Below are 12,982 nucleotides of genomic sequence, written 5' to 3' on the forward strand. Positions count from 1 at the left end.
ATTGTGGAGCCCACCAAGTCAATATCGCGACCCCTGCCACGTCACACAAACTTCTCCACCACATTCCGAATTCGATTTTCAAAAATTCTACTCGAAAGCCCAGAGCTATCATGCGCCCCTTACCATGCAAGATAGCCAACCACCCAACAGCATCGTCGGATCTCCGGCGACATCCACCTCGTACCCCCACCAATTACCGGCGGGTCATCCTCACGCCAACAACCACCTCCACCCATTCCTGCAACTCCTCCACAAAAGTCATCTCCGCCAGGGGTGTCTCAGCTATCGCCACCGTCATCAAGAATCAGGTAACCTCCTTTGCCACTGGCCATCACGCCTGTCCTCAAGCCACCAGCCACAATCTTGATTCTGAAGACCACAGCCTCCTACACACAAGCCCAGCGAGCCCATTGCTAATCCAATAATCCACGGCCTTGCTCCGCGTATAGCCGGCCATCCACAGCTCCGGATCCAGCAACCCACGGCCTCCAGCAACCTCCGCGGTTTTCCTTGGCTCCAGATCCAGCTCACGGCCTCCACGGCTCTAGATCCGGCCTCCACAACTTCATATTCAGCCTCCACGGCTCTCGATCCAGCCATCACGGCCCCAAATCTAGCCACCACGGAAGAGCCATGCTCCAGATCTGGCCTCCACAGTTCCAGATTCGGCCTCCACGGCTCCTCTTTTGCCAGTAATGGGGAGACACGAGAAAGAGAGGGCGAGACTCAAAAGATACAGAGGAAGAGAGGGAGACAGACAGTAATGGGGAGAGACGAGAAAGAGAGGGCGATACTCAACAAAACAGAGGAAGAGAGGGAGACGAGAGAGAGAGAGGGAGAGTGAGACGAAGAGAGATGAGAGGGAGAGGGAGAGGGAAAGAAAGAGCGGGAGACGAGAGAGGGAGACACGGAGAGAGGGAGGCGAGAGAAAGGGGGTGAGAGGGAAGGAAACCAGAGAGAGAGAGGGGGGGGGGGGAACGAGAGAGAGGGACCGCCTCCCTCCCTAGGGCATCCGCCGACCTAAGGAGGGAGGCGCTGCAAATCGCCTCTGTTTCGCTTTTTTTTGCCTGTAGTCTCCTTAGTCCGCCTTAAACAACCAGTACCTTGAAGAATCATCATTCAAAACTACTCACTACCCCATCCCAAACCACAACAAGTAGTACGGATATATAGCGTTTTTTAAACCATATGGAGATTTCTTCAGCTTGCACACGTAATTTTTTTCCCGTGTTCTTTAAATCCGATATGTTGCTTCGGTAGATTTGTTCTTCCTAACTCTCCATCAAGAAATGAGGTCTCTACATCAAATTGTTCCAACTCTAAATCATAAAACGCCACCATAGCTAATAATACTTGTATTGAAGTATGTTTCACTACTGGTGAGAAGATTTCATTGAAGTCTACCCCCTCTTTCTGTGAATATCCTTTAGCTACTAACCGAGCTTTAAACCGTCCAGGTTCTTTTTCACATGCTTCCTTCTTCCTGAATACCCATTTGCAGTCAAGGTTTTAAATTTCGACCGAAAGCTGAAATTTCGGATTTCGATCGTTAACGAAACCGAAATTGATTATACTCGAAGCCATAGTTTATTTCCACCGAAATTTCAAATTTTCGGCCGAAATTTAAGGGATTTCGCCCAAAAATCTGGATTTTTAATAATTATTTAATATTATCACGAAATTTCAGAAATTTCGGTCGAAATAAAGTAGGAGGAAAAATAGATTTCGGCCGAAATTTCGGTTTCGGTGAGGACTGAAACCGAAATTTGAAACCTTGCTTGCAGTCGATAACTTTCTTTCCCTTACAAAATTCAACCAGTTCAAAAAAAGAAAAAGAACAAGTCCAACGAATTCCAAAGTATTTTCCTTATGGATAGATTCCATCTCTTCCATCATTAATGCCAACCAGAACCCCAGGAGGATGGAGATGACATACTATAATCTTTTCAAGTAGAATCAGAGAGCATCATGCAAGAGCAACATGAGGAGCCTTACTGTCTGGCAAAGAAGGCCAAAAGAGATACTAAAGCGCATGTCGGATATGGTTTTGAAGACATGGTTTCTTTTGATTTAGTAACTACAAATGGGGATTCATCATATTACCAAGAGGCAATAAATTTTAAGGAAAATGATAGATGGAAGGCATCAAGTGAAGTAGTGGGTTACGTTGACTCGGATTTCGCAGGTAATTTAGACAAGAGAATGTCTTCTCCTGGGTAAAAATAGTCACACTTGAATAGGGGTGTCAGTGGGTAAAAATAGTCACACTTGATTACTTGAAAGTAGAGTTATCAGATGGTAGTTGACACTACAATCACTGATTGCATTATCGACTACAGAGGCAGAATACATGGCAGCCACAGAAACTGCAGAAGAAGCTATTTGGCTAAATGGTTTACTTAACGGTTTAGTTAACGAGCATGGGTTGAAACAAGACAAGGTATTAGTATATTGCGCTAGTCAAAGTGGCATACACTTAGCAAAGAACCAAGTCTATCACGAAAGAATCAAACATATGGATGTGAAGTATCACCAGATACGAGAATACATCGAAGAAGGTATCTATCTTCCATACTTTAAGAAAGTGACGAGGACGCCACGACATTCAAATGGTGGAGCTCAGTGATCAATAGCCGGCCATGGAAGGCTCAAGAGCTCCTCACAATAGGTAGATACGAAAGAGAATGTTGCAGATATCTTAAGTAAGCCGGTTGCAGCAACTAAGTTCAAGCATTGCTTGGACTTGGCCAATATCACCACGTGTAGATAATTGGCGGGGAGCCACATGCAGTGGGGTGGGTACCTCATGTGCAGGAGGTGCAGAGTTGTGTCCTTGGGAGTACTGAATACACGGTATAGTTGATCTCCAGGTACTTGTGCAACAAGCCAAGGTGGAGATTGTTCTGTTTCGTGTTTTGTTTCCCAAATGGTACACAGTTTTTAAAATTATTTTACATGGAAACATGAGGATCTTAAATTTGCAAAAGTGAACTATTATTCTCTTAAAAAGGGTTTCTCTTGTGGATAGAGAGCGGAAGAGAAAGTGTATCTCTTGGGAAAAGGGATGGAGAAGAAGACAAGTTTTGTTCGAATTATTCTCTTGTATAGAGAATAAAAGGAGATCAAAGAAAAAGGGTAAGAGTTTTTTCTCTTGGTGTTTTTCCTCGGGTGTAGGAAGACAAGAAGGTGAAATTGTTTCTCTCGTGTGGTTTTGTAGTGTAAAGGGGGGTTTCCCTATATAAAGAAAGGGTTTGCGAGAGAAGTATGTCCATGGAAGAAGCAAATAAGGGTTACGGATTTATGGGAATGTGTATTAATCCCTTTTGTAACCTGTGTTATCATTTCTCAAATAGTGGAAGAAAGAGATCTCACATGTGGATGTAGGCCATTGGGCCGGACCACGTAAATTTGTGTGTTCCTTATGTATTGATTCCTTGTGAATTTGTGGTTGCTTTTAATTTTCCTCTGATTGTGTTCATTAATCGGATCTGAAGGGGTCTTTCTGCAGAAGCACTCCAATTAGGACTCTAGCAACATCAATATCATGGTTTTATATCACCTCATTGACCACATACCTTCCGCTTAAGGCCCTAAACTATCGAACATGTCGTTTAAATGCCCCTTGCATGCTGTATTTACAAAGACCATATGAACTTGCATTGAATGATTTCAAATAGAATGCTGGTGCCATGCTTAGCAACCAAACCAAATGAAGCAATCAACATAAGCAACAACTTTCAGTTGCATAGGAGAATAGACAAGGATAATAAAGAAATCAAAAAGAGAGAGAGAAACTCACAGATTCTAGAGATATTCGGGTCTTCCTCCTGAATTTCATCTGCCGCTCTTAGTATTGCATCTATATCTCTATTCCCCAGAGAAGAAGGCACATTACCAGCAATGCCACTAGCAGGTCTCCCAAACGCATCAGCCCCAGTTCGTTCCCTCCGCAAAGCAGCCCGCACCAACCGTTCCCAATTCCCCTCCGCTAAAGACATTTTCTAAAGAAAAGTAGAATAAAGGCCCAAATCAATTAAAATCCAAAATCGAAGACATATGTCAAACAGAAACAGGGTTTTAGCATAATAACATGCAGAAAAAAGGCCCAAATCAATTAAAATACAAAATCGAAGAATATGTCAAACAGAAACAGCGTTTTAGCATAATAACATACCTAATTTTACGATTAAAAATAAGGAACTTCAAGACAGATAAAGACAGGACAAAACCAAAAAAAAAAAAAAAAAGTAAAAGAAAAGAGCCTCCGCTACAGAGATGAAGATTCAATTAACCAAGTTCATTTTAACCAGAAAAAATAAATCAAAGCAGAAATAAACTCATGTTAAAACGAAAGATGAGTTATATCAAGTTGATTTTAACCACAAGAGAAAATACCAAGTGCATTTAACCAGGAAAAAAAAAAACTCTTCTGAAACAGGAAGCCTACTAAACTCAAATAGAACAAAACAAAAATTGCAGATTCAACAAATTGAAAGATTAGGTTACACAAATAAGGAAAAAAATACATATTTGACCAGAGGCAAGAGCTAAAGAGATTACAACAGATAGAGAAAAGAAAGAAAAATACGAGATCGAAATCGAACTGATTCTTATGGAACAAAAAAAAAGTTGCAGATTCAACTATTTGAAAGATTTAGTTGCACGTATTCGATCTAAGCTAAAGAGATTACAAGATAAGAGCTTGAATAGCAAAGAAATCACTAAAAAATCGAAAGAGATCGAAACCTAACTGATTCTTCAGGCAGAGAACGACGATCTGTTAATAATGAGGATTGAAAAACGAATACAGAGAAACTCAAAGAAAGAATTAGGGTTATGGTTTAGAGATTGAGAGAAAAGAAGAACGTTTTTTATACTTACAGAGAGTCGACGAAGAGATTCGTCTGCTCTCTACAGCGGAATGTGAAAATGGTAAAAGGAGAGATCTGATCGATGAAAAAGTGGGGGGAGGGGGGGGATATTTACTGGCTACTGCCGGTTATACGCGGGAATGAAACCGGTATCGCCTGTTAAAGCTCTGGCATTATGATTAGTCATTATAGGGCTCGTTTGCGTGAAGGAAGGAGATTAATTTTCTTCTACAATTACGGAAGGGAGATGACTTTTTCGCCCCAATGTAAGATTATGCGCTCCCATTGTCACCTGAATTGTGGCAGACTTTAACGCTTTTTGACGTCAAATCACGTGACCAGGGGTGCGCATAATCCTACAGTGGGTAAAAAATTATCGGCCTTACGGAAAGAATTACGGACATTGCATTATGGAAATACTGAATTGGAAATTTTTGACGAAAATACCCTTCAGATAATAGTTATCATAAAGAAATTGGGATAATTACATTTACACCCCCCTCTAGTTTACGACACATCCACTTCCACGCCTATAGTTTAAAAAGTGACAAATACACCCTCTAGTTTCAATTTGTTTAAGGTTGGTAGTGTTTGGATTCGGGTATGGGCCCACATTATTTGGATGATCCAAAGCGTTCATTTGATGGGTCCTGACATAGATAGGGTGTGCCCAAAAAATCAGCTCCATCGGATCATCCTAACCCTTCAATCTATGGACGAACCTTCAGCTGAGGGGGCAAACCTTAAACAAATTGAAACTACAGGAGTGTATTTGTCACTTTTTAAACTATAGGGGTGGAAGTGGATGTGTCAAAAACTAGAGGGGGTGTAAATGTAATTATCCCAAAGAAATTTGGAGGGTACTCATGTAAGGCATTTGGGATTGTGACTATTGGATGGACATTTGTTGCACGCCCGTATCCAATCCGAAAATCCTGTTCATTAGCGTTCGGAGGAGAATCCATTGGACCGTCCGGGTCCATTGACACCTCTATTTTAAGTGAGTGAAGTGCTAGAAAAGGGGGTAAAAATATCATTTCCTTTTTGTTTTTGCATTTTTTATCTCTGTTTTTTAATAGTAATGGTAAAAAATAATTATTAAGGCTCCGTCACTTTCTACGTAAAATTTGTTTTATGTACAACATAAAACAAATTTTACGTCCATTTTTACATTGAAAGAAACGGAGCCTAAGTGAAAAAAGGAGAACCCTGCTACCACGATGGTATGTACAAGGTGAAGGAGAAAAGAAAAAATATATAATGACCCTCGAGGGGGAAGATAATTGAAAATTTTCAATGATGCCCTTGCCACTCCGTCTTTGGCTAACCTATCGGCCTCGCTATTCGCTGATCTTTTTACGTGGGGGCAAAGAAATTGTGTACTCTTCTATACGGTCTTGAATCCTGTCCAACCAAAGCACCAAACGTCAAGGAGGCGGAACAGAACTCTTCAACTACCGAATTACAAGTGAATCACTTTACACTACTTATCCATTTTTGCAGATTCCAGCATACTAACACATTGGAAGACCACTCTAAGCTCTGCTTCGTTAGAATCTGCCATGCCAATTGATCATGAGAATGACTACCTTGGGGACCCACTATTGTTTTAAGGAAACCTCCAATACCCGACGGCCTGGGGTTTCCTAGACTTGAACCATCAAAATTAAGCTTCAACCATCCTAGCTCGGGCGAGGGGGGCTCCGATCAAGGGCATGAACCCAGCAAATTTCTCCCCAACCATGCTACTGGTCAAAGGCTGAAACAAATATGAATGAAGGAATGCACCTCACCCGAGCAATTGTTAAGGCAAGAATTTTCAAGAAGATGAATGGAGGACTTTTTAACAGCCCACCTTGGCGTTCTTTTCCTTCCATAAGACCCAATTCGTGGCCAGCATGATGTTCCAAAGAATCCTACCCTTCTTTCTCCAAGGGGCAAAGGGCCAGCAATCAAACAGTTTCACACGTCCTTTGGGGGAAAACATAGTGCATGCCGAACATATCCAGAATCCTACTCCATATACTTTGCCAAAGCGCAGTGGAGAAACATGTGATCCACCGGCTCTCCTCCCCTTTACACAAAGCGCACAATGGCTTGTAATTAATATTTTGACGGTTTCAAAGACCTTGAGGATTTTATGGAGGAGGGATGACACCCAAAAGCGCATACCCGAGGCAGAGTTGGGATGCTCCCACACTCTAGCTAAAGGTGAGGGAGCAGAGAGCAGTGCAAGTTGAAAGTAAAATATTATACTCGGGAGAAGGGGCTGAGTTTTGGCAGTTTTTGATCTCTCTGTTTGATAGTTCTCTTCAAGCAATGAACAAAATGATCAAGGCCGCGTTCATTAGATCATGACAATCGATTGTAGGCCCAAATCGATTATTGGACTCAAAAGTAAGGTTAAGTCTCCTCCCATCCCATATTTCATATGAAGTAATCTCAAGTTTCTTGTAAGGATCTCTACTAGCAATGTGGCAAGCCAATAATAGTGTCTCTACACATTTTTTAGAATCATGAACATGTGTTCGTTTCTTTCACTCAGCGATGTCATTTGGTGAGTATTGTAAACAACATTTAGTTCCCTAGCAATTCCACCTCACAAAATAAATAGAAATCATTGATAAGTAATCTTCTCCACCATCAAACTTTGTCATCTTGATCTTCATCTATTAGTTTTCAAGCCAAGCCTGGTAGAATTATGTTTCATCCTTCAATTTTCAAGAAAAATGCGACTTTATTTCAAAAAGTATTCAATAAAGGTTACATGAGCTCGAGTTAGTATACACTTGGTGTACATATTTTCCCAGAAGGAGTTGAATATGAGACAGAGAAGGTGGTTAGAGTTGCTAAAGGATTATGACTGCACTATTCATTATCATCCTGGAAAGGCGAATGTAGTGGCAGATGCATTGAATAGAAAAACTTTCGGAACCTTGGCAACAATGCTAACCACTCAAAAGCATTTACTCCAAGATCTGAGAAAACTGGATATGGAAATAGTGGAACCTCGAACCAAGGGCTGCATAGCACAGATAGTTGCTCAACCATCACTATTGGATAAAATCAAGGCAACTCAAGTCGACGATCCTGAATTACGAAGGAAGATTGAAGCAATTTGGAAAAGGCAAACTTCCCGAATTCAATGTTGATAAAGATGACATCTTAAGATTCAACAAAAGACTGTGTGTGCCCTCTGATCCAGAATTAAGAAGGGGGTTGCTAACTAAGGCACATAGTTCAGCATTCTCCATACACCCAGGGAGTACGAAGATGTATCGAGATCTTCGAACCCATTATTGGTGGAATAATATGAAGAGAGACATTGCTGAGTTCGTGTCTAAATGCTTGGTTTGCCAACAAGTTAAAGCAGAACGACAGCTGCCAAAGGGAGTCTTACAACCACTAGAGGTGCTTATGTGGAAGTGGGATATGATAGCAATGAATTTTGTTATGGGAGTACTGAGGACTACGAAAGGAAATGATGCAATATGGATCATCATTGATCGACTGACGAATGTAGCTCATTTTATCCCAATACGATAAATTTTTTCCTTAGATCAGTTGGCAAAGCTCTAAATCAAAGAAGTAGTCAGGTTACACGGCATACCAGCATCCATTATGTCTGATCGTGACCCGCGTTTCACATCTAGTTTTTGGAGGAGTATACAAAAGCATTGGGGTACAAAGTTGAACTTCAGCACTGCCTTTCATCCTCAGACAGATGGTCAATCCGAACAGACAATTCAGACACTGGAGGATATGCTTAGAGCTTGCATAATGGACTTCCAAGGTAATTGGGACCAACACTTACCCTTGGTTGAATTTTCTTATAATAACAGTTATCACTTTAGTATACAGATTGCACCATATGAAGCTCGTAAGAGGTGTAGAACACCAACGTGTTGGGATGAGGTCGGAAAAAGGAAACTTCTAGGCGAAGAGTTAGTATAAGAAACTACTGACAAAGTACGTATGATCCAACAACATATGAGGACGGCTCAAAGCAGACAGAAGAGCTACGCCGATCATCGACGTCGAGACCTGAAGTTTGCAGTTGGTGACCGTGTATTCTTAAAGGTATCACCTTGGAAGGGCGTAATAAGGTTCAGAAAGAAAGGGAAGCTCAGTCCCAAATATATTGGACTATACGAAATACTTGAACGTATTGGACCTGTAGCTTACCGTCTAGCTTTGCCACCAGCCTTGTCACATGTTCACGATGTATTTCACGTCTCACTTTTAAGGAAATACTTGGTGGACCCATCACATGTACTGAAAACAGAACCAATACAGTTGAAACAAGATTTGTCTTATGAAGAGCAATCAGTACAAATCATCGATCGAAAGGAACAGATTCTTCGGACAAAAAGAATACCACTGGTGAAAGTTTTGTGGAGGAGCCATGTCATCGAGAAAGCGACATGGGAACCGGAGGAGGAAATGAGACAAAAGTATCCTCATCTGTTTACTCTATAAGGTACGTCAAATTTCGAGGACGAATTTTTTTTAAGGTGGGTAAAATGTAATAACAGGTAAAAAAATGACCTCATAGGTGGGTAATCATCGGCAATTACTCATTTTTTCCTAGTTAATCAGGCACGAGGACATCTGGCATAATGGGGCTTACGCGATTCGAACCCGACGCTAAGCATGGATTGAACGCCTTCCTACCACTAAGCCACCGACCCAGATGTCAACAAAAAAATGAGTAGATATACTTACATATATTGAATATTACCAATAGTCACTATTTAAAATTACTGTGCATTGACACTATTTACATCACTATTCACAGTAGGACCCACAAAGTACTATTCACCAGCGGGCCCCACCACAAGCGGGTCCCACACAAGCGGGTCCTACCACCAGTGGGACCCACCACAAGCGGGACCCACAAATAGCGGGACCTACAGCTAGCAGGATCCATCATTAGTGAGAACTACTGCAAGAAGGACACACCGCAACCTTTTCATTAACTCACTAACTAAGCGGGTGAACTCCACAACCACTATCATTAATGAGTAGTCGCGCTGACAAAAATAATAATTAAATAATATTAATCATCCTGTTACTATTCAAACAACCTTTACTATTTATTTATTTATACCTTTACTATTCATATATTTTCGTAAAAGCATTTAAGAGAGTAGTTGAAAAAGTTGACGAAAGTTGTCGTTCCCTATTCAGTGTCACTATCCATTCACTATTCAGTCATTATTCAAAGGTCACTATTCACATCACTATTCACTCCAGCTTTCCCTATAAATAGAGGAAGAGAAGAAGAAGAAAAACAGAAAGAGAGAGAGAGAGAGAGAGAGAGAGAGAGAGAGAGAGAGAGAGAGAGAAGAGAGAGAGAGAAAAGAAAGAATGTTAAGGAAAAGTAGAGAGAGTGAGGAAAAGGGAAAGAGATAGAGAAGGAGAAACGAGAAAGAAAAAAGACTTGGAAAAATCACTTTTCCCTGTTCATCACCACTAAAGTAACTCTTTAATATGCATCCTAATAGATAGTTTTAAAGTTATTAATAATCCTATTGTGAATAGTAAATATGAATAGTGATGTAAATAGTGTCAATGCATAGTAATTTTGAATAGTGACTATTGGTAATATTCAATATATGTAAGTATATCTACTCATTTTTTTGTTGACATCTGGGGCGGTGGCTTAGTGGTAGGAAGCCGTATAATCCACGCTCAGCGTCGGGTTCGAATCGCGTAAGCCCCATTATGCCAGATCTCCTCATGCCCGATTAACTTGGGAAAAATAAGTAATAGCCGATGATTACCCACCTGTGAGGTCTTTTTTTTTTTAAATATTTGGGGCTCTACTAATTAATGCTCCTTATGTTTTTAAGATCTTGTAACCTATTGCTTATACTATTAATCAACATTGTTCCAATGCTGATAATTTGCACTCTCTTATTTCTAAATCTCAATATAAAAATCCATAGATATAAGAGATAAAGAGCAACTTATTAGGAAACACCGTTCAAAGTATATATATGTGAATAATATTGTTATTCAAAGTACATATTGCATGTAGGTACCTAGTGCATGTAGATACATAGGAAACAATGTTTAGCATTTTGAGTAGAATTTGTTATGGTGGTTGTAACAACATTGGACTCTGGCGTTACATTGGCAATGACACCACTAATAGACACAGGCATGGGCAGTAGCATCTGACTCTTGCTTGATACTAGCAGCAGGAGGTGCAAGATTATTTGTTTGCCAGCCATACAGGCATAGAATCTAATGCACCAGAAATATATGTACGACAAGAGCAAAGAGCTAGATTTTTTCCCCCAAGTTTCACGTGGCTAGGAGTATGGGAGGTGGCCAACACCTATATATCCGGTAATTAATGCTCTCTAAAATGCGGCCACAGACAATATTAATTGTTAGATCCCCATTTGTATTCTATCTCTTAAATATCATTATGTATCGACGCAAGGAAAACATGCAATTGGCATATAACTATGGGAAATGACAAATTCACCCCATTTCTTTACACGGGACGACCAGTTCAAGTGTATGCAGCAATCAGGCCTATTAAATCCTTCCCACGTTAAGTACATCAGCCCTTTTCAATCACAAATAGTCAAATACACTTGAGCTGGCTGTCCCAAGTAAAAAACAGGGGCAAATATATCACTTCCCATAACTATTCTTAAGAAATATTATATTCTCGATAAAAACAAACTAATTGAATTCAAAGACCATCTCGATTCCATGACTGTTGAGGAAAATCTCATGTACCATATTTTTATTGACGACATTTGGCACGCAACATGCTCTTTACGATCACAACATTGCATAAGGTGAACTTGAGCTCCGTGTCACCTTGGCCAACATCTATGAGTCATTACTGAAGGTGTATTGAAAGACACCTATTCTCCATCACGTGATGAGTCACATCTAGGGGTGCAAGGTTGGCCATGTGAGCCCTGACCCGCCCTGAGCCCGAACAGGGTTTGGGCTAGATTTTCCAACTCTGAGAGCAAGCTTGGGTTCACTTTTGCAGGCCCAAGACAGGGTAGGGTCGGGTCGGATTGGGTCGGTCTCAGGATTGATACGTCGTGCAAGCCTAAACCGGCCTAGCCCGACCCTGTTTACACTGTATGTCATATTTTGATATTTACAAAGTATGCCAAACTTGGCTGTGCTGATAACATTTCCTCTGGGTGAATCGATCTTGGCCGTTGAGGGTCACCTCAAATGGATGCCGAAGATCGACTTTTGGGTTAGGGTTAGTTCACGTTTGCAAAAGGAATTTCTCACGTCTTCATTTTCATTTTGAGGGTTGAAGGGAGTACAGAAGAGAAGAAAGAGGAGAGAGAGCTTGGCCACCACAACCCATCGCTATCTCTTTCCCTCGCTCACAACCACGGCCGCGACCACCACATCCGACTCCATGGTTGATGTGAATAAACATATTTTTGTTTCACATTTAGGGTTTTTAGGGATGTTTTGTTACGGTTTTAAAGGGAGAGAAGGAGTCAGAGAGATATAATAGAGGGTTTGGAAGGTTTCACTCTACATGTTACAATCTTCAAAGGGTTTGAAAGAGAAAGAAGAAATCTAAGATTTAGGAATGTTGAAAGAAAATGAAAAAAATAAGGTGTAAATCGGGGCGTGCTCGGCCCGGTCCAACCCATTCAGGGCAAATCAGGGTGGGCCAGGCGGGCCTGGGTTGAGTTTTACTCAGGGTCAAGGCAGGCAAGGGCTAAGATAATGGGATCGGCCCAACGCGACCCCGATGCAGCCCTGGTCACATCATTGTGAATACACCAATTTCTTTTATTTGAAATCATTTTGAATTTTGAAATCATACCATTGAAGCTTTTGTTGTCATCATTATTTATTGGGCAGTGATATTTCCCCCCCTCTTATGGCTATCCCCCCGCGCCCCCCTTTCTTAGTTGGTTTTTCTTGATGGGTTTTTTTAAAAGAGGAATTCTAGAGTGAAGGGAGCCCATTGCAAAAAGGAGGTGAAAGGGAGTGCAGCCAGTGGGAGATCCCTTTCACCTCCTTTTTGCAATGGGCTCCCTTCACTTTAGATAATTGCAATTTCTAGCCCAATAGTCTGTCTTTTCATATGCATATCAACC

At 41.1% G+C, this 12,982-nt stretch overlaps 1 protein-coding gene across 2 annotated transcripts in view; it reads right to left on the reverse strand.

Annotated features, from left to right (window-relative positions):
- GSL10 (glucan synthase-like 10) overlaps positions 1–5,032 on the reverse strand; it is a 140,585-nt gene extending 135,553 nt beyond the window's left edge. The window contains exons 1-2 of one of the 2 annotated variants that reach the window (XM_077365464.1): positions 4,882–5,032; positions 3,800–4,001 (exon numbers count right to left, since the gene is read on the reverse strand). In XM_077365464.1, the coding sequence (XP_077221579.1) occupies positions 3,800–3,998 (199 nt within the window). In that variant the 5' untranslated portion in view covers positions 3,999–4,001; positions 4,882–5,032. Of the gene's footprint in view, positions 1–3,799; positions 4,002–4,751 lie in introns of both variants that reach the window. The other variant, XM_077365466.1, reaches the window with a different exon arrangement.
- Positions 5,033–12,982: the final 7,950 nt, after the last annotated feature.

The sequence above is a fragment of the Tasmannia lanceolata genome, unplaced genomic scaffold (assembly GCF_043159265.1).
Source record: "Tasmannia lanceolata isolate RefF3 unplaced genomic scaffold, GAP_Taslan_0.1 ptg000020l, whole genome shotgun sequence".
Classification (NCBI taxonomy): Eukaryota; Viridiplantae; Streptophyta; class Magnoliopsida; order Canellales; family Winteraceae; genus Tasmannia; species Tasmannia lanceolata.